General features: G+C 32.8%; 1 protein-coding gene across 1 annotated transcript in view; it reads left to right on the top strand.

Moving 5' to 3' along the window:
- Positions 1-23,552, top strand: part of LOC145334373 (uncharacterized) — a 105,568-nt gene that overhangs the window by 34,751 nt on the left and 47,265 nt on the right. Inside the window, exons 21-37 of the mRNA XM_080179827.1 lie at positions 210-300; positions 518-586; positions 693-761; positions 829-897; positions 1,114-1,182; positions 1,250-1,318; positions 1,535-1,603; positions 1,673-1,741; positions 1,953-2,021; positions 2,134-2,202; positions 2,373-2,441; positions 2,524-2,592; positions 2,667-2,735; positions 3,157-7,599; positions 10,332-12,620; positions 15,117-16,703; positions 17,226-17,557. Coding sequence (XP_080035953.1) covers positions 210-300; positions 518-586; positions 693-761; positions 829-897; positions 1,114-1,182; positions 1,250-1,318; positions 1,535-1,603; positions 1,673-1,741; positions 1,953-2,021; positions 2,134-2,202; positions 2,373-2,441; positions 2,524-2,592; positions 2,667-2,735; positions 3,157-7,599; positions 10,332-12,620; positions 15,117-16,703; positions 17,226-17,557 — 9,570 coding nt within the window. The remainder of the gene's footprint in view (positions 1-209; positions 301-517; positions 587-692; positions 762-828; positions 898-1,113; positions 1,183-1,249; positions 1,319-1,534; positions 1,604-1,672; positions 1,742-1,952; positions 2,022-2,133; positions 2,203-2,372; positions 2,442-2,523; positions 2,593-2,666; positions 2,736-3,156; positions 7,600-10,331; positions 12,621-15,116; positions 16,704-17,225; positions 17,558-23,552) is intronic.

Genomic DNA, 23,552 nt, shown 5'->3' on the forward strand with positions numbered 1-23,552 from the left:
TATCACTTCTTATGTTCATAATTCTTAACAATATATTGTATCACCTTAATTATTGTTGTTGATTTGTGTGATTGTTGATCACTTTAAATCAGGTAAGGTTAGATTAGAGTGGGTATTGAGTAACCTTCCAGGAGTAGGATCCCGTCTGGAGTTGGGCTAAAGAAATAAAACAATACACCAATCTTATGGAAAAACCTTATTTTTTAAAGAATTTATATGATGTAGGGGATACTTCTGGTACTTCAGATAATGTTCTATCTGTTTCCACTGTTACTGACTCTAGTGGTAATATAGTAACAGGTATGAGATAAGATAGATAGATTAACAAACAGATAGACACTCAGTTCAAAATATAATTAATAAGAAAAAATTGTAAAAAAAATATTCATCTTAATATTTTGTCTTGATTTACAATCATTAATCTAAGTAAAAACTTAGATTTAAAAAAAATTATTTATAAAAAAATATATTAAAGGTTTATATTGCAGATTGGTCAATGTCAATTTCTTATTTCTAGACTCAAATGGAAATGCTGTAACTGAGTCAACATTGGCTGTTACAGATTCCAGTGGCAACAAAGTCACAGGTTACAAAATTATTCATTTAGTTATATGTAAATTTACATAAAATTTGTAAAGTTTGGGTCTTTTTTCAGTAATATATTCAAATTATTTCTCATTTTTTGTTTCTAGATTCCAGTGGAAATGTTGTGACACAATCTGTGTTGCCAGTAACAGATTCTACTGGTAACTTAGTTACAGGTAATCAATATTTTTTAATAGTGTTTTTCAATATAGGTCTTTTGGCAATTGATTGTTTACATATTAGATTCAAGTGGTAATGCTGTAACACAATCTGTGTTACCAGTAACAGATTCTAGTGGTAACTTAGTTACAGGTATTTAATATTTTTGAATAGTTCAAGGCTTATTTTCAAAATAAGAGGGATTCAAAATTAATTTTTAAATATCAGATTCTAGTGGTAATTCTGTAACACAATCTGTGTTAGCTGTCACTGACTCTAGTGGTAACTTATTTACAGGTATTCAATATTTTTTTTAAATATTTCTTTCTTCAAAAAAAGTCTTTTATCAATTAATTCTTTACATATCAGATTCTAGTGGTAATGTTGTGACACAATCTGTGTTGCCAGTAACAGATTCTACTGGTAACTTAGTTACAGGTAATCAATATTTTTTAATAGTGTTTTTCAATATAGGTCTTTTGGCAATTGATTGTTTACATATTAGATTCAAGTGGTAATGCTGTAACACAATCTGTGTTACCAGTAACAGATTCTAGTGGTAACTTAGTTACAGGTATTTAATATTTTTGAATAGTTCAAGGCTTATTTTTAAAATAAGAGCGATTCAAAATTAATTTTTAAATATCAGATTCTAGTGGTAATTCTGTAACACAATCTGTGTTAGCTGTCACTGACTCTAGTGGTAACTTAGTTACAGGTATTCAATATTTTTAAAAAATATTTCTTTCTTCAAAAAAAATCTTTTATCAATTAATTCTTTACATATCAGATTCTAGTGGTAATGTTGTGACACAATCTGTGTTGCCAGTAACAGATTCTACTGGTAACTTAGTTACAGGTATTAAATTTTTTTTTAAATAGTTTATTTTAAAGAAAGTATTTTAGTAATTAATTGTTATTATATTAGATTCCAGTGGTAATGCTGTAACACAATCTGTGTTATCTGTTACTGATTCTAGTGGTAACTTAGTTACAGGTATTCAATATTTTTGAAAAATTCAAGGCTTATTTTTGAAATAAGAGGGATTCATAACTAATTTTTACATATCAGATTCTAGTGGTAATTCTGTAACCCAAACTGTGTTAGCTGTCACTGACTCTAGTGGTAACTTAGTTACAGGTATCCAATATTTTTATTTTTATTTTTCCAAAGAAAGTCTTTTAATATATATTTGTTTATATATCAGATTCAAGTGGTAATGCTGTAACACAATCTGTGTTAGCTGTTACTGATTCTAGTGGTAACATAGTTACAGGTATTCAATATTTTAAAATATTTAATGAATTATTTTTAAATTAATAGGGATTCAAAATTAATGGTTTACATATTTGATTTGAATCTTTCAATAAATTTTTTAATGAATTCAGATTCTAGTGGAAATTCAATAACACAATCTGTGCTACCAGTCACAGATTCCAGTGGTAACTTAGTTACAGGTACTCTATACTTTTTTAAAATAATGTTATTCAAAGAAAGTCTTTTAACTACTAATTGTTTGTATATTATATTCTAGTGTTATATTATAACACAATCTATTTTACATGTAACTGATTCTAGTAGTAACTTAGTTGAATTGAATATCAATGACAAATTTATTTAAATTTAGATTCTAGTGGAAACTCAGTTACTCAGTCACTTATCCCAGTAACAGATTCAAGTGGTAACCTAGTTACAGGTCAAAGTTTCAATAAATCATTTGTTTAACAAAAAAATAATTACAATTAGTGCATAACTTCTATTAACATTGATATTTTTAGATTCAAGTGGTAATCTTGTAACTCAATCAGCCATAGCTATTACTGATTCCTTTGGTAACCCAGTTACAGGTATAACTTGACTGTATTAAACTTTTATAAATATATGTTATTACTTTTTAAAAAATTCAAAACTATCAATTTAGATTCAAGTGGAAACCAAGTTACCCAGGCTGTGATTTCTGTAACAGATTCCAGTGGAAATGTTGTTACAGGTATGGAATTTTAAAACACAAACCTGAGTGTTCTATCAATCTTAGAAGCCTCACTCCATTTTCTTTCCTGCCATTCCCTTCAAAACCTACATTTTAAACCAAAATTAAAAATTAATGTTTTATGCATAACAAATACAAATTCATGTACAATACAATATAGGGAACTCGAGGTTGTAAAAAAAAACAATTGATTCTCTTTTTCATAAAAAATCCTATAGTTTTGGTCAAAAATATAAAAATAATAATTAACTTCATATCAAGCAATATTAATAATAAACAATATTAAACTTTGAATCTAATCACATCTCCTGAGCACTACAGCTCGAGACTTAGCCTTTGTGGGGAATTTTGCTCCTTTTAAACAATATGAGGTCTGGTATAAAATACTTTAATTTGCTAATATTTTTTTTATCTATTTCAGATTCTGGTGGAAATTCTGTTACACAATCCCTGGTGCCAGTTACTGACAGTAGTGGAAAACCAATAACTGATTCAAGTGGAAATTATGTTACACAGTCAATATTTCCAGTAACAGATTCAAGTGGTCAACCAGTTACTGATCCAAGTGGGAACTATGTGACTCATTCTTCAGATCACGTAATAGACAGCCTTGGAAACCTAGTTACAGATGCTAGTGGAAATTATGTCACACAATCATTTATACCAGTAACAGATTCTAGTGGCCATCCTGTAACTGACACAAATGGAGATTACATTACTCAATCTTCAAGCCATATAACGGATTCCTTAGGTAACCTTGTAACTGATGCTAGTGGCAACTATGTAACACAATCAAATATACCAGTAACAGATTCAAGTGGTAGACCTGTTACTGATACTAGTGGAAATTATGTTACTCAATCATCAAGCTATGTAACTGATTCATCAGGTAACTCTGTAACAGATTCTAGTGGGAATTTTGTAACTCAATCAATTATTCCAGTTACAGATTCAAGTGGTAGACCTGTAACTGATACTAATGGAAATTATGTTACTCAAACATCAAGCCATGTTACTGATTCATTGGGTAACCTTGTAACTGATGCTAGTGGAAATTATGTTACAGAATCAATCATACCAGTTACAGATTCAAGTGGTAGACCTGTAACCAATAGTGATGGAAATTATGTTACTCAATCTTCAAGCCATGTGACTGATTCATCAGGTAACCTTGTAACTGATGCTAATGGGAATTATGTAACACAATCAATTTTACCGGTTACAGATTCAAGTGGTAAACCTGTGACAGATATTAGTGGAAATTATGTTACTCAATCATCAAACCATGTAACTGATTCTTTGGGTAATCTTGTAACTGATGCTAGTGGGAACTATGTAACACAATCAATCATACCAGTTACAGATTCAAGTGGTAGACCTATTACAGATACTAGTGGAAATTATATTACTCAATCATCAAACCATGTAACTGATTCATCTGGAAATATTGTAACTGATACAGGTGGAAGTATTGTAACCCAATCAAACTTTCCTGTTACTGATATAATTGGAAATCCAGTGACTGATACTAATGGTAATTATGTGACTCAATCATCCATTCCTGTGACTGATTCTAATGGAGATGTAGTAACAGATTCCAGTGGCAATATTGTTACACAATTAGTTAGCCCTGTGGTTGATTTTAATGGAACACCTTTGATTGATTCCAGTGGAAATGTTGTGACCCAGTCTTCAGTTACTGTAACTGATTCTAATGGCAACCCTACAACTGATATAGATGGTAACTATGTAACACAGTCAAATATTCCTCTCATTGACAATTTGGGTAATATTATTACTGATTCAACAGGGAACTATGTAACTCAATCATTATTGCATGTAACAGATTCAAATGGAAAACCAGTAACTGATTCTGGTGGTTTTTTTGTTACACAGTCTTCCATTCCTTTAATTGACTCTTCTGGTAATCCAATCAAAGATTCTAGTGGAAATTATGTAACTCAGTCTTCAATACCAGTTACAGATTCCAATGGAAAATATGTCACAGATATTGATGGTAATTATGTAACAGAAATATCCTTTCCAGTTACAGAATCAAGTGGCCAGTTTGTGACAGATTCAAGTGGCAATCTTTTGACTGATAATAAAGGAAACTATGTTACACAATCTTCTTTTCCTGTAACAGATACAAATGGTAATATTGTAACAGATTCAAGTGGATATCCAATTAAAGATTCAAATGGAAATTTAGTCACACAGTCCTCATTTCCAGTAACTGACTCAAATGGTAATGTTGTTACAGATAACAGTGGATATCTAATAGAAGATTCTAATGGCAATCAAGTTACACAATCATCATATCCAGTAACTGACTCTAGTGGTAATCTTGTTACAGATAATAATGGCAATCTAATAGTTGATTCAAATGGTAATCATGTTACACAATCATCATTTCCTGTAACAGATGATAATGGGAACATAGTAACAGATTCAAGTGGATATCCAATAAAAGATTCAAATGGAAATTTAGTTACAGAGTCATCATTTCCAGTAACTGATACAAATGGTAATATTGTAACAGATTCAAGTGGTTATCCAATAAAAGATTCAAATGGGAATTTTGTTACTCAGTCTTCTTTCCCAATTACTGACACTAATGAGAGGCCTATAACAGATAAATATGGAAATCTTGTTACTGATTCTGGTGGAAATTATGTTACAGAGTCCTCATTTCCAGTTACTGATTCTAGTGGTAATATTATAACAGATTTAAGTGGATATCCAATAAAAGATTCAAGTGGTAATTTAGTTACAGAGTCATCATATCCAGTTACTGATTCTAGTGGTAATATTGTAACAGATTCAAGTGGTTATCCAATAAAAGATTCTAATGGGAATTATGTTACTCAGTCTTCTTTTCCAATTACTGACACTAATGGAAGGCCTGTAACAGACAAATATGGAAATCTTGTTACTGATGTAGGTGGAAATTATGTTACACAGTCTTCATTTCCTGTTACAGATTCTGATGGCAACATTGTAACAGATTCAAGTGGTTATCCAATTAAAGATTCAAATGGGAATTTTGTTACTCAGTCTTCTTTCCCAATTACTGACACTAATGAAAGGCCTGTAACTGACAATTATGGAAATCTTGTTACTGATGCTAGTGGAAATTATGTTACACAATCCTCTTTTCCAGTAACAGATACAAATGGTAATATTGTAACAGATTCAAGTGGATATCCGATTAAAGACACTGATGGCAATTTAATTACACAATCATCCTTTCCAGTAACTGATTCAAGCAGTAATCTTATAGCTGATTTAAGTGGACATCCCATAACAGATCTGAATGGCAATATTGTTACACAATCTTCTTTCCCAATAACTGACTCTAATGACAATTTTGTAACAGATTTTGGGGGAAATTTAGTGACTGATTCTAATGGAAATATTGTTACTCAGTCATCTTTTCCAGTCACAGATTCTAATGGAAAACCTGTAACAGATAATAGTGGCAACATCATTACTGACATTAATGGAAACTATATTACACAGTCATCTTTTCCAGTTACTGACTCCAATGGAAGGCCTGTAACAGACAAATATGGAAATCTAGTTACTGATGCTAATGGAGACTATGTAACACAGGCATCCTTTCCTGTTACAGATTCCATTGGTAACATTGTAACAGATTCAAGTGGACATCCAATAAAAGATTCTGATGGCCATTATGTTACACAATCATCCTTTCCTGTTACAGACTCTGATGGAAATTTTGTGACAAATAACAATGGTGCATTAGTTACTGACATTAATGGAGATCATGTGACACAATCTTCCTATCCAATAACAGACTCAAGTGGTAATCTTGCAACTGATAGCAATGGTAATTTTGCAACAGACTCTCATGGCAATTTTGTAACACAATCATCTTTTCCTGTTACCAACTCAAATGGAAATCCTGTAACTGATTTTAGTGGAAATCTGCTGACAGATCTTATAGGTAATCATGTAACACAATCAAATTTCCCAGTTACAGACTCAAATTGTAACCTATTTACAGATAACAGTGGTAACCTTTTCACAGATTCTAGTGGAAATCATGTTACTCAGTCTTCTTTTCCAATTACTGACAAAAATGGTAACCCTGTAACAGATATCAATGGTATTTTAGTCACAGATACTAGTGGAAATTATATTACGCAAGCATCTTTTCCCATAACAGAATCATCTGGCAACTTGGTAACTGATCAAAGTGGAAATCTTGTAACTGATATAGCTGGAAATTATGTGACACAATCCTCTTTTCCAGTAACAGATAGTAATGGTAACCTTGTTACAGATTCAAGTGGTAATCCTTTAACAGATTTAAATGGAAATTATGTAACACAATCATCTTTACCTATTACAGATTCAAATGGATACTTCATAACTGATTCTAGTGGAAATTATGTAACTCAAGCTTCATTTCCATTAACAGACTTGAATGGCAGACCAGTTACAGACACAAGTGGTAACATTGTAACTGATGCAAGTGGAAACTATGTTACACAAGCTTCTTTTCCTGTAACAGATTCTAGTGGAAACCCTTTAAAAGATTCGAGTGGAAATTATGTTACTCATTCATCAATTCCAGTAACAGATTCTTCTGGTAACCTTGCAACTGATTCAAGTGGAAATTATGTAACTCAATTATTATATCCAGTTACAGAGTCTAGTGGAAATTTTGTAACTCAATCTAATGGAGAGTACATTACGCAATTATTCTTTCCAGTAACAGACACTAGTGGTAACTATGTAACTGAAGTAAATGGTAATCTAATAACAGAATCCAATGGAAATTATGTAACACAAGCCTCAATACCAGTAACAGATTCAAATGGAAATTATGTCACAGGTTAGCATTTTTTAAAGTTTAAACTTGTACATTTACTTTAATTTTTTAAGACCTAGGATTTTTTTTCTAACTCATATTGTATAAACCTGTCTTAGTAAGGAATCTTGTCATATTTTTGAAAGCAAACTTTCCTATAATTAGAAATGTTCTATCGACTTCAAACTTTACATGATGATTCCTATAACAGAAAGTCCGTACGTCCATTGAAAGCATGCTAATTAAAAAAAACAATTAAGACAACAAGGTAAAGTAATATAAACGTGGCACCTCTATAATGAAATCCTAAAAATGAAAGTATGTCCTTTTACTGTACCTATATTTATGCAATTTTGCAACAAACATAGGTACAATTTCGTTTAGACTTATGTTCTGCTTTTTAGGTTCTGGCATTCTAAAAGAGTTATTGATTGATTGTCCTTCCTTGTGATTTTAGAGCTTCTCTTTTATGGATGTTGTCATCATTGTACATTTACAAATTATATATGCAACAAGTACAAAAAAAAATTATTACCACTATATAGTAGAAATCAATTGTAGAATTTAAAGAAGTCAAGGGTAGAATGTTTAGCACAATTTAAACTTTCTACAAAAAAAAGTAATGATAAATAATCAGTAAATTATTTTGTAAACTGTTAAAATTGGTGGATAAAGCACAATTTAAAAAAAGAGTTTTCTTGTGAATTTATTAATAACAAGGATGACAACATCCATAGAAGCGAAGCTCTAAAATCAGAAGTAGTGAAAAACGAACAATTAATCTTGCAGAGTGTAAGAACTTAAAAAGCACAAAACTTTAATTAGTAAGTCTGAATAAATGTGTTGAAAATTATTTAATTACAGGCTATGGTTTAAGAAAATACATACTCATTTTTAGGACAAGGTTATAAGGAAGCTTTGCTAATAACATTAAGTACTATGTTTTGCTAGATCAGATAATAGGATAATGTCACATTAAAAATTGGTGTCAAAAAAATTCAACATGTTAAAAATGAACATACGGACTTTCTGGTAACGATTAAAGAGTTACCATGCATTCTTAATCACTGAACTACTACAAGAATCAGCATGCCAAGTTTAAGAGGACAACTCGGGCATGCATAAATTAACGAAAAGAGCTATCTGTTACAGAAGGGTATACGGACGGACTTACCCTTATTAAAGAAAAGCTTAGCATTTAAAAATTCTAGAGTAATATACAGTTAATCAACGAAATATAAAATAATTTTGATAATTTGTCTATGAAAAAAGATTTCAAAAGCGAATCTTTTCTATAATTAGGATAGGTCCGTCATTCCTTATGTCTGTAACGGCTTTTTCGTTTATTTAGATATGTCAGGATTGTTTATCAATTTCAAACTTTGACTGATGATATCTTTAACAATTAGGTACAATTAAGTACGATTTAGGAAGTCCCGCATCTATATATTCCACACCAGAAAGTCCAAATGTCCATCTACAGCATGCTAATTTTTTACTTTTTTAACAACAAATTCTTGTATGATACAATTTTCATTTTCATCTGATTTTAATTATAATGATTCCTAGGACAACAAGGAGCATATTATTATTTTATTTGAATTAATTCAAATTGGGTAAATAAGATCAATTATATTACTTTTTATTCAGCAATCTTAAAATGATAATTATTAAGAGGGACGTGGCATTTTGCTATTAAGCTGCAATAATATCTAAAGGGTGTGCAAAAAAAATGAGGAAACTTTTAAAATTCATATTGTGCAGCTTATATTAATAGTAGAAAAATGTTACGCATACCATTAGAACAGCTAGGAACTTTTTGAACGTCTCCTGGGCTACATATAGTTAAGGAGCTACGTGGTAAAATGTCCCAACTGACTTAATACTTGACTTGCAAGTAAATTTTGGGATAATTTCCCCCCTAGCTCCTAGATTATTTGCAGCACAGGAATCGTTCTCAGATTTCCAAAAACTAGAGTTCATAATGATTCTAACGATATGCGTAACGCTTTTCTACTACAAACACAAGCCGCGCAATTTAAAATTTAAAAATGTATTCATTTCTTTTTGCACACCCTATTCTCTAATATTTAATGATATACTTGCAAGTCAAGTTTTAAGTCAGTTGGGACATTTTACCACGTAGCTTCCTAACTATACGTAGCACTGGGACCAATCTTGTATTTCTAAATAGTAGAGTTCCTGGCGGTTCTAACGGTATGATTAACATTTTTCTACTATTAATACAAGCTGCGCAATATGAATCTGAAAAATGTTTGCATTTTTTTGCACACCCTTTATATAGGCTTTACTATTAAATATCATTTTAGATAAAAAAGTTCACCATCTATTTTAGCGATCTTAGATAATACTTTAATAGTAAAGCTACTCTATAATTTCAAATTTCCGTCCGTTAGATATGAAGCTCCCATTTAAGACAGAAGTCTGAAACTCCTTGTCAATATTCCCATCATTATGTATCATAATTAACTATAAACACACATGGGGGTCAAACTGTTTTTAGAAGGTTTTTGGCTATTTTTATATTTTTAACGTTTTTCCCCATATCATTGGTTATTTTGGTCCGATTTTCAAAGTTTTTTAGATAATAATATCAAGATTTCCCTTTGTTCTAAGGAAAGATCCATGGTGGTCGGCCTGCTTTTTATCAAAATTAATTTAAATGGTGCATTGCTACTTATGAATGTTGTCATCCTTGTTTAGTTTGTGTTTCTTCTTATTTATATTGATTATAGATTCCAGTGGTGATTATGTAACTCAGTCTGTCTATCCAGTAACTGATTCTAGTGGCAATGTTGTTACTCAAACCAATGGAGAAACAGTAACACAGTCATCAAATCCAGTTCTAGATTCTAATGAAAAACCTGTTATTGATTCCAGTGGAAATTATGTAACCCAAATTTCTGTTCCTGTAACGGATTCTAATGGAAGACCAGTAACTGATAGCAGCGGTAACTATGTAACTCAGTCATCATCAATCGTTACTGGTCCTAGTGGGAAGCCAGTAACAGATTCAAGTGGAAACTATATAACACAATCTATATTACCTGTTACTGACTCAGGCGGTAACCATGTAACTGATATAAATGGAAACTATGTTACACAAATATCTGTTCCTGTAACTGACTCTAATGGTAATCCTGTTACTGAATCAAATGGTGATTTTGTAACACAAGCTTTTAATCCATTTACAGATTCTTCTGGAAGTTTTGTAACAGATGCAAGTGGTAACTATGTAACCCAGTCTTCATCTTATGTAACTGACCAAAATGGTTTATTTGTAACAGATTCAAGTGGAAATTATGTAACACAATCATTGGTGCCAATTACTGATTCAAGTGGCAATCCTGTCAAAGATGACAGTGGGAACTATGTTACCCAAGCAACATCTCATGTTACTGATTTGAATGGAAGACCTGTAACCGATGCCTCAGGAAACTATGTGACTATATCTTCTATTCCTGTTACAGATACTAGTGGCAACATTGTAACAGACAGTAGCGGTAACTATGTAACACAATTATCTGTGCCATTGACAGATTCTAGTGGCAATCTTGTTACAGATTCAAGTGGTAACTATGTTACCCAATCATCTACTTATGTTACTGATTCAGATGTAAACCCAGTTACAGATTCTCATGGAAACTACATAACGCAGGCATTGATTCCTGTCACAGATTCTAGTGGTAATCCTATTAAAGACAATAAAGGAAATTATGTAACACAATCTTCTTCTCATGTCACTGATTCAAATGGAAATCTGGTAACAGACTCTAGTGGAAATTATGTCACTGAATCATCAATTTTTGTTACAGACAGCAATGGAAATGCAGTAACTGATGCCACTGGAAATTTTGTAACCCAATCATCTTATCCAGTGACAGATTCAAATGGTAATTATGTGACAAATGCAAATGGCGATCATGTTACACAAGCATTAATTCCAGTCACCAATCCTAATGGCCAAGTTGTGACGGACTCAACTGGAAATCATGTAACACAATCAATTTTATATGTTACAGATTCAAATGGCAATCAAATTACAAACAGTGATGGTAGCTTTGTAACTCAATCTGCATCACATGTAACTGATTCAGGTGGAAATTTGGTAACAGATTCAAATGGAAATCATGTAACACTTTCATTAATTCCAGTAACTGATTCAATTGGTAATCCAGTGACTGATCTAAATGGTAATCAAATCACCCAATCCTCTCTTTTTGTAACAGACACACTTGGTAATATAGTCACTGATAGTGATGGCATTTTTATCACACAATCAGTTACCCAATCATCAGTCCTAGTAACAGATTCTAATGGATATTATGTAACAGATTCTAGTGGAAATTATGTAACCCAAGCAGTCATTCCTGTCACTGGCCCCAGTGGTTACCCTATCACTGACTCAAATGGTAATTATGTAACTCAATCGTCATCTTCTGTTACAGATTCCTTTGGAAATCCTCTGATTGACAATAATGATAAATATGTTACTCAATCTGAAATTCCAGTTACAGATTCTAGTGGTAACCTGGTAACGGGTCCTGATGGAAATTATGTAACACAAGCGCTAATTCCAGTAACTGATTCTAATGGCAATCTTGCCACAGATTCAAGTGGAAGTTATGTTACACAGTCCCTAGTGCCAGTAACAGACTCAAATGGTAACCCAGTCACAGACACAAGTGGAAATTTTATTACCCAAGCTTCGAATTTAGTCACTGATTTTAATGGTAACCTTGCAACAGATAGCAGTGGCAATTTTGTCACACAATCTTCTTTTCCTGTAACCGATTCTAGTGGAAATACAATCAAAGATCCTAATGGAAATTTAGTGACACAGTCATCAATCCCAATAAAGGATTCCCATGGTAACTATGTGACAGATTCAAGTGGCGATTATGTTACCCAGTCAGCTTTTCCTGTAACAGATTCCAGTGGTAACATTGTAACAGACAGTGGTGGAGAATATGTAACACAGTCTATCCGTCCTGTCACTGATACCTCTGGCAACTATGTAACAGGTTTGAATTATTCAGATTAATCCTATTATATAAAGGTTTTTTTTGTCTGTAGCAAAGGATCTCGGAACTGCTGAACCAATATGGCTTTTCTTTAGAGTGCAGCGTCTTGTAGGTCCAAGAAAAGTTTTCAACTATATTGTGGAAGGGTATATTCATCCTCTAATTTAAAAATTATTCATGAAGAAAAGGGTAGATACAAATAAAAAATGAAAGGTAAATTGCAGGGATCTGAAGAGAAAAGACAATGACCGATAAATCAATGCACATCCCCAATGATAATATGTATAATTACCCATTCTGTAGATTAAAATTAGTGGTTGAAACGTTTGAACACTCAACTTAATTAGCAACTAATTAATATTTTCTAAAGTCCCAAGAGATGTAGAGCCAAAGAATAAGAAAACGTTATTATAAAACTTTGTGGACTAGTTTCATTACCAGCCCAAACTCCCCTGCTCTGTCTCTGGGTAAATTGACTAATTGCAATGAAATTTTTAATGACTATGCCTTAGTATATTTTAATTTACATAACATAGGTATCTGGATATTTTTTCTTAGCTTAGACACCACATAAAATTAAAAGAACAAGAGTTGTTAATAATAGAAAGTTTAAAATATAGCTTTGTATTAAATAGGCTGACATAAATTGAACTTTGCCCAAATAAAAAACATAATCAAATCTGTACTGGTGCTTAAGATTTAATTTTTGGCCTTGGATTTTTTTAAAGCACAAATATAGACTTGAGTCTTTGCCCTAGGGTATAACTCTAGCACTATTTTAGCATAATATGTGGTTTCAACAATAAATAGTATATTAGAACACTCCAAATTAGATTAGAAATATAGCAACATTTTAAGTTTATATCATCCTTATACTAAAGTAACAGGATCTCTGTATATCTGTGTGTCTGTATTAAAGGAATTCTCTGAATTGATATAGTATACAATGTAACTTCTCATAGGTCCTAGGAAAATTTATAACTATTTTGAAGGTGGGTATCACCAACCTCCAAGAGATATCGCACCAAGAAACCAACCCCCCGGAAAAAAATGATCTACTCTTGTTTAAACTAAAATAAAATATGGGAGGGAGTCGAATTCATCACCTACCAAGTGCTGCGCAGCTAATAGTTAAAAAAAAGCAACATTCTTTAAATTCATATGGCATAATAGTTTGATGCTGTTTATTGATAAATTTTACTCTAATGTGCTTCTCTTTAACATATATACAGGGATCATAAGAATAAGATTATTAATTGTTAGACATAACCTCTAGTAGATAGTAGATTAAAACTATTGGTTGAGAAGTTTGGACATTTAATGTCTCCACCCTCCCTGCATATAAGGGGTGGAGATTGATATAAAGTTCTTAAAGGACGCCTGCAAGAAATAACACGCTTTAACTGCTGAAAGACTGCCACAAAAAGACCCAATACCCCAAATTTAAAGCCTTCAGCTTCAATAACAAAAAAGTTCTAGGCATTTCAAAATAGCATTTTATGTACAATGGAATTTTTGAAAGATTTCTAATGCTCATAAAAGAAAAAACAATATTAAATTACGTCGCCTAGACACAAAATTATAACCTTATCTTTGTCAGAACCTTAGATTGCCTGTAACTGATTACATTTTTACAATAAAAACAACACATTTCATAGTCAAAATCTATGAAAAAAATTCGATTTAGATTGCATTTTAAAACGAAAATCATAGCGGAAACAAAGGGGTAAACTAATACAAGCTTAGCTGTGATTGGTTGTTAAGCTGATTCAGCCTTCTGATTGACTACAGTACATTTGGTACAATGCAAGTAAAACTTAATTTTTTTAATGATTTTGACTATAAAAATGGGTATTTTTATTGTAAAAATATAATTAGTTACTGGAAACCTACATTTATGACAAAAATAAGCTTATAACTTTGTTTCTAGGCCACGTAGTTTAATTTCAAAGTTTTCAACATGAGCATTGCAATTCTTTCAAAATTTTTATGTACATAAAATGTTATTTTAAAATGCCTAGAACTTTTTTGTTATAGAAGCTGAAGGCTTCAAATTTGGGGTATTTGGTCTACTTGTGGCAGTCTTTCAGCAGTTAAAGCGTGGTATTTCTTGCAGGCTTCCTTTAAATAAAAAAAACCTTTAAATATTTCAGCTAACTATCCATATGTCAATTCTATAAAATAGGTTTATGAGGTAAAATTAAAATAAATTGGGGAGGGATTGTTTGTTATTTAATCTCATATTCATTGATTAATTGGTTTTCCTAAATACTTATTTTGGCATGAGATTAACTTAGTCAAATTTTGCCCATTTTTAAGATTGAAAAATCAAAGACATTCAATTAAGCTTTTAATGGAAGTACATTTTAGATGTTTCTATTTGATAAATAAGTATTTTCCAGATTTTGAGCAATTTAAGATATTTTTGAACATATATATATTTAAGGGGGAAATAAATTACATGTCTTTGGTGATGGTAACTTATTATAATTTTAGATGTGAGTGGCAACTACGTGACACATGCCTCTGTACCTGTAACAGACCTGTATGGTAACCCAGTAACAAATTCAAATGGAGGTTTGGTAACACAATCTTTCCTACCAGTTACAGATTCCAGTGGTAACATAGTCACAGACTCCAGTGGTAATCTTGTTACACAATCTGTAACACAATCTTCTTTGTTGGTAACAGATACCAATGGCAATCCGGTTACAGATCCAAATGGAAATTATGTTACTGAGGCAATAATCCCTGTTACGGACTCAAGTGGTTACCCCGTAACAGATTTTGGTGGTAATTTACTGACTCAGTCAAATAGTCCAGTTACAGATTCTAGTGGCAACCCTGTAACTGATGCTAGTGGAAACTATGTGACACAAGCTGTGATTCCTGTTACAGATGCCAATGGCGATCCTGTAACTGATTCTAGTGGAAATTATGTGAATCAAGTTGCCTTCCCAGTAACTGATTCCAATGGTGACTTTGTTACAGACAATAATGGTAACTTTATTAGTGATAAAGATGGTAACTTTGTCACACAATCAATTCATCCTGTTATTGACTCTAATGGAAAACCTGTAACTGATTCTATTGGTAACTATGTTACACAATCATCATATCCTGTAACTGACTCAAATGGTAACCTTGTTACAGACACTAGTGGGGAATATGTTACCCAATCATCAATTCCAGTAGTTGATACTATAGGAAGACCTTTACTGGATACAGATGGTGATATTGTAACACAATCATCTATTTCTGTAACAGACTCTGATGGCAATATTGTCACAGATAATAATGGTAATCATGTGACACAATCTTCTATTTATGTGACAGATTCAAGTGGTAATCTTGTCTTAGACAATAATGGTGACTATGTTACTCAAACATCACATCATGTCACAGATTCTAGCGGTAATTTAGTGACACTTTCAAATGGTAATTTGGTTACTGACAGTCAGGGTAACCATGTTACACAATTATCAATACCTGTAACAGATTTTAATGGTTATTTTGTTATTGATTCAAGTGGGAATTATGTTACACAATCATCATTTCCTCTTGTTGACTCTAATGGTAACTTTGTGATAGACAGTGATGGTAACATTGTTACCCAATCTTCAATACCGGTTACAGACTCCAGTGGTAACTATGTGACAGACAGTAGTGGAAATTATGTTACACAATCAAATATACCATTCACAGATTCAAATGGTAATTATATAACAGACTCTAATGGTAACTATGTTACCATGTCATCGGTGCCAGTAACAGACAGTAGCGGTAACTTTGTTACTGATTCAAGTGGTGATTATGTTACCCAAATTATAAAACCCCAGTCTAGTCAAAACAGTGACGGTAGCCATAATTGGTCACAAGCAGGCCTTGATAACCTTACCATTGATGACCTAATGAACCTAGAACTTGATGAGCTGAATACAATAGTAGGATCTTCTGATTCCAGCTTTGGACCAGGGGACACTGTCATATGTAGGGATGGAAGGTGCAAGCCCGGTAATGAATCTCAATTTATTGTAACAGGAAAAGTATTTTCCATCATCGCTTCTAAACCGAATAATATCCGTTAGATTAGAACCAGTTCTCAGCCATATTAAAAGATATTTAAAGCATCGTATTATATCCAGTTTTCTATGAATATAAAATATACAATCTTAAGATTAAAACCAGTTTTTTTAAGCCCGTGCTAGAAAACTGGTTTTAATCTTGTACAAGTAATTGTACATATTTATATCCGAGGAAAGCTGTTTATAATACGATGCGATAAATAACTATTACTTGTTTTAAACATAAATTATGAGCTGCGATCCTACTCTTTCATCCGATTGTCCGTTTGTTCCTTAACACATTTTTAATGCTTAATTTATTTTGAGTTGTAGTTGCCTATTAATTTTAGTTTATGCATGTTAGAATTTATGCGTGTTAGAATTTAAATATCGGTTTCTAAATTGCGTGATTCCTATAACAGTAAGGTACTCTTAAAAGAGCGTAGCAACTCTATAATTATTTACAAAAAGTATGTAGGTCCCTTTAAAACATGTTAATTATTATCTTTAAAAATCCTCTAAAATACTTTGTTGCTGGAAGGTGATGGAAGCTCTAGTCTTGAATGTTCTCATGGAAGATGTACAGAGCCCTGTGTGGGTGGCAGGTGTAAGCCCGCAGGGGTAGACACCGCTTCAAGCACCGTATGTGCAGGAGGCCGCTGTACAGAGCAATGTACTGGCGGCCGCTGTAAACCAGTAACAGCAGTTAGTGATGGAACAGCTGTCTGTAGGGACAAGAGCTGTTTGACAGCTGTTAGTGATAATACAGCTGTGTGCAGGGATAAAAGCTGTTTAACAGCTGATGATTCTACACATACTTGTAATAATGGAAGATTTGTTAATGGAAGGTGTAAACCTGAACATTATCTTACGGTAAGATATTCATTAATTTATTCAGAACTAGCGGCTACGCCCTCTTTATGCCTCTAGTGGCACTTTAAATGTGTGTTTTCAAAAGAGAAGCTTTTCTATAATTAGGGTCGGTCAGTCCGTCCGTCCGAAACGGATAGCTTTTATCGTTAATTTAGGCAACTCTATAATCGTTACCAGAATGTCCGTACGTCCATTTTAAACATGTTGTTTTTTTAAAAACCTTTTTAACGACAATTTTTTATGTGATAAAAATAAACCGATTGATCTTATTTTTGGATTACTGATTTCAATTACAATAAAGTACAATATTTTTAGCGAAGCATATCTTTAATCAAGTCCTAAAAAAAAATTTTGCAACAAATTTAAGTATGATTTTGTCAAAACTTATATATTCTTATTTTGTATATTCAGTTCTGACTCTCTACAAAAAAAAACCAAAAAAATTATCCCGGGGATAAATTTTTTACCGTGGAGGGGGGGGGGGTATTTACCACTCCCAACTAATTTTAGGGGGTGGGGTAATTCTTCCCCCCCCCCCAAGCCAATTTTACTTCCCGGGATAAAAAATTTGGGGAGAAAAAAATTTCGGCGGGCTTCGCGCGCTATTTTACCATCCCCAAACAAATCCACCCTTTCAAAAAATTTTACCCCCCCAAACCAAAAAAAAAAGTTTCGACGTCCTTGCTCAAAATCACTTTAATTTGGATATAAGCTTAATATTTTTTTCCAGTAGGGCTTCGAATCCGATTAATATCCACTGGATTAGAACTGGTTCTGAGCCATGCTGAAAAATCATCTATAGCATCGAATTACAGACAATTATCCATGAATATTAAATTAAAAATCATAAGATTAATACCAGTTTTGTTAGCCCGGGCCTTCAGCCACTCAAACCTATTTTTAATCTGAAAATTTTTCTTTTTAATATCCGCGGAAAGCTGTTTATAATACGATGCAATGAATAACTATTAATTATAGATCGCAGCAGATGTAGTGTCAGCCATAAGTTCATCAATATCAAAACCTTCGTCAACCTCTAGTAGCTCAACTAGCACTTCAGGAACATTTTCATTGTTTTGAACAAAACCGGATTTTTTTATGTTTTGAGGAACTAAGTCTCGGCAGTCGTATTTTTTTTATTAAGGTGATTTTGCTCCTAATCTTTGACAAACAATGCCGGGAATACTTTACCTAACCTAGCTAAAAGAAACCCCTTCCCCCATATAAATTCAAAATTTATATTTTTACATCTTCATTGCAAACCCTGTGCACGTCACTGGTCAAACCTATGCTTACAATTAATATTAGCAAAATTCTATTAAAAAAAATGTATCCTAGGGGTTAGGGTTTCCTTACATCCTTTAATATTAAGTAGTAAGTTTTATTTGTCTGTGGCTGAAGATTTCATACTGAACTGATTGGAAGATGATTAAAGTCCCTCCACAGATTATGACGTCATACGATAGAATATCCAATAAGAGGCCAGTATACACCGTAATTGACCAATGGTAAAATTTATGCTGGCCTCTCATTGCTTATTCTATCGTATGACGTCATAATCTGTGGAGTGACTGTATTCATCTTCAACTGAGTGAGATCTCCTTTTTAAGGAAACTTCGCATAAGTTGTGAGCTGGTTTGTTTTTAAAAAGATTTAGGCCCTGTGATTGTTTTAGACCAATTTTTACCCTTTATTCTTATCCCTTTGTAAAAAGAGCACCTAGAGGCTAGAAAAGAAAAAGTATGACTTAGCAAACCCTAACTCATAGGCTAGACTAAGAAATTTTACAGTATTTAGACCAGTGAACATTTTTTTAAATCTAAGAGACGAAAATCCTACTGCTTTGAAAAAAAGAACTAAAATTGTAAAACGATGAAAAATGAAATTAGATGAGAATTGGTCTGACGCCCTGATATCCATAACAAGTATATCCACTGGTTACAACAGCTGGTTCAGCACCAGGCCTTGTATTACTCTAAGGTAATGGATGTAATATATATACTTGGATATTATCCATGACAAGTATATCCACTGGTTACAACAGCTGGTTCAGCACCAGGCCTTGTATTACTTTAAGGTACTGGATAGTATGACATTGTATGATATCCATAACTAGTATATCCACTGGTTACAACAGCTGGTTTAGCACCAGGCCTTGTATTACTCTAAGGTAATGGATGTAATATATATACTTGGATATTATTCATAACAAGTATATCCACTGGTTACAACAACTGGTTCAGCTCCAGGCCTTTTATTACTTTAAGGTACTGTATAGAAGGGAGTAAGGGAGGGGACAATGGATCGAATATCTCAGACTTTAGGTACTGGCTTCAAGGCAATGTACAAGAATTTAGCAGTTTGGGTACTAGCGCTTGAAATGCCGCTACTCGCTGTGTTAGTTTTGAATATGGCAGACGAGTATTAATTTGTTATGATATGGCTGGTTTAAAAAAAATTCAGAATGGTTACGTCAGTCTGATATACTGGTAATCTAATTTTCAAATGATTGCTTTTTTTCTTGGAACTTTTATTCTTATTTTATAGTTTTCTAAATTTCCTTAACACACCTTTTACAATTTCCTCCAAAATTTCTGGATTAATCTGGATTTCATTGAAAACTCTTAAATTGAATTAATTTCCCATTGTCCCCTCCCTTACTCAATACTGGATAGTATGACATAGTATGATACCCATAACAAGTATATCCACTGGTTACAACAGCTGGTTCAGCACCAGGCCTTGTATTACTTTAAGGTACTGGATAGTATGACATTGTATGATATCCATAACTAGTATATCCACTGGTTACAACAGCTGGTTTAGCACCAGGCCTTGTATTACTCTAAGGTAATGGATGTAATATATATACTTGGATATTATTCATAACAAGTATATCCACTGGTTACAACAACTGGTTCAGCTCCAGGCCTTTTATTACTTTAAGGTACTGTATAGAAGGGAGTAAGGGAGGGGACAATGGATCGAATATCTCAGACTTTAGGTACTGGCTTCAAGGCAATGTACAAGAATTTAGCAGTTTGGGTACTAGCGCTTGAAATGCTGCTACTCGCTGTGTTAGTTTTGAATATGGCAGACGAGTATTAATTTGTTATGATATGGCTGGTTTAAAAAAAATTCAGAATGGTTACGTCAGTCTGATATACTGGTAATCTAATTTTCAAATGATTGCTTTTTTTCTTGGAACTTTTATTCTTATTTTATAGTTTTCTAAATTTCCTTAACACACCTTTTACAATTTCCTCCAAAATTTCTGGATTAATCTGGATTTCATTGAAAACTCTTAAATTGAATTAATTTCCCATTGTCCCCTCCCTTACTCAATACTGGATAGTATGACATAGTATGATACCCATAACAAGTATATCCACTGGTTACAACAGCTGGTTCAGCACCAGGCCTTGTATTACACTAAGGTAATGGATGTATTATATATACTTGGATAGTATCCATAACTAGTATATCCACTGGTTACAACAGCTGGTTTAGCACCAGGCCTTGTATTACACTAAGGTAATGGATGTAATATATATATATACTTGGATAGTATGACATAGTATGATATCCATAACTAGTATATCCACTGGTTACAACAGCTGGTTCAGCACCAGGTCTTGTATTACTCTAACGTAATGGATGTAATATATATATATAAACGTGGATATTATCTATAACAAGTATTTACACACTGGTTACAACAGCTGGTTCAGCACCAGGCCTTTTATTACTTTAAGGTATTAGAGTGAAACACTAGAGGGGGAAGGGGTTACCTAACTGTAAGTCCCCTTCCCAAGGACCTTTAGCCAACTCTCAATTGGGTTAGTTGGAAAATCAACCATTAGTGTCGGTAATATTATCACAGCCAAGTAGCAGAAAACAATTTGCTAGCAGACGAAAAGGACCCTGTAAAGGGAGGCAGGTAGTTATCTGTATATACATCTATACTATAGATCTGTTGGGTAATGTATGTCAGGGATTTAAAGGGATAAGACAATTGCCAATAAATTGATGTACAATCCCAATGATGATAAACAAAATTACCCCTTCTGTAGTTTCAAATAGTGGTTGAAACGTTTGGAAACTCGACTTAATGAATTAAACAATCAAAATTTAAGTAAAGTCCCCAAAATTCTCAAGGCAACCAATAAGATAACGTTTTTATAAAACTTTGGGGAACAGTGTAATAAACAGTCCCCTCCCTCTCTGAAGACAGGGGAAAAAATTGTCGTTAATTTAGCCTGCTAATATGGAACTTATTTATTGGTCAGTTCGTTCATCCCTTGGTATGGGGAGTTGATTAGGAAAAGGGGGTGGAAGGGGATTATTGCTATTTTAGCCCGCTACGTTCTTCACTTTATTAGAGAACATGAAAATCTGGTGTAAGGTCTAAGTATATTATTTCTAATGTTACCTGTTTTTGATAGAAATGCTGCTCTTTAATTATGTCCAGTCGAAATGCTATTTTTTTAAATGCAAAAAACTTGATAAAGGGACGTATAAGCATGCCCTAATTATGTAGTAGATGCGCCACTAAAAATCAAGAACAATTTTCCTTACTAAACATTGCAAGTGGTTTTTTATTGGATTATTTCCAGAAATTCAAAAAGAATCGGTGTCCTTTCAAATTCGCCAAAAGTGAACTATAAACAAATCGATTTGTTTAAATTTTACAGAAACGCAAAAATATGCCTTTTCAAAACTATAAAAAAATTATAAACCAGGTAAGGTTAGGTTGTATTGATTACAGCGTAGTCCCGCAGGATTAGGACCACTGCATGGGTTAGACATAGAAAAACCTAATTACCCACTTATTTTCAACTTTGAGGGATAGCACCAAGATAGATAAATGTACTAAATTTCTGACAATGACCAAGACCATAGAGTTGCCATACACTATAACCCCCTTTCCCTCCCCTAGATAATACAGTTAGGAGGTTGGATCAATTTTTGTAAAAACAGAAATATATTATATAATCTATGATTGCTGTTTTAGCCCTTTAAACAGATAATGTATGATTCCATTTTCCCCTCTCTTGAAAAAGATATCATTATGGCCGTTATGATTATTGTAATTAATCATTTTGGCCTCTTTTGATAATAACATCATAGATTATATTTGTGCTTCTATAAAAGATGATTTCATCCTCCTAATTGACAGTTATAACTAATTGTTACAGGAATCTTTTTTCAATAGTTCGCTTGTGAAAGTTTAACTGTTCAGATGGAACATTAAGAAACAATATAATACAATAAACAACACGAATGTAGATTGTAAATTATATTGATAGAGTAATAACCAGGGTTAAAAGAATAGATCAATTGAGAAAAAGATTTTCTGAATATATTTACTAGAGCAAGTTGGGAATGTAAGTCGATGTTTAAAGTCTAATCCAATTAAATAAATTTTTAAGTTTTTTATTTCTGAGGCTGAAGATTTCAATAACTACTGAGCTGATTGGGTTTTTATTTTAGATAAGCTTCACCTAGGTCCCGTGTTAGTTTATTCTATTTCAGTGTTGGGGTGGTATTAAGCTATATTTATTTGATGCAAGGGTCGCAACCACTATAAAGTAAGGAGAAAAGTCCTTGTAGGTTTTAAGCTTAGGATTTTTGGATTATTTAGTTCTTCCTTTATTGCTGAGACAACATAAATTAGAGACAGATACCTAATTTACCGAGAATGTACGCAAGTTCTAAAAGGGCAAATAATCTTTTACATACTATAAACTTATAAACTATTATGGTCGTTCCGTCCACCCGTAACGGTTAGCTCTTTTCGTTGATCTAGACTGTTTGAATTTTCCTATCGTTTTTCAAACTTTGCATGATTGTTCCTATAGCATTTCTTATATTCTGCTTATTCAATTCTGACACTCTACAAGTGTTAATGTTTGTTGGACCTACCGTTTCAGAGCTTCACTTTTATGAATGTTGTCATCCTTGTTTGTATTTGTTTCGTTAGTTTTAAGAATAT

The sequence above is a fragment of the Acartia tonsa genome, chromosome 12 (genome assembly GCF_053477335.1).
Source record: "Acartia tonsa isolate MP-2025a chromosome 12, ASM5347733v1, whole genome shotgun sequence".
Lineage (NCBI taxonomy): Eukaryota > Metazoa > Arthropoda > Copepoda > Calanoida > Acartiidae > Acartia > Acartia tonsa.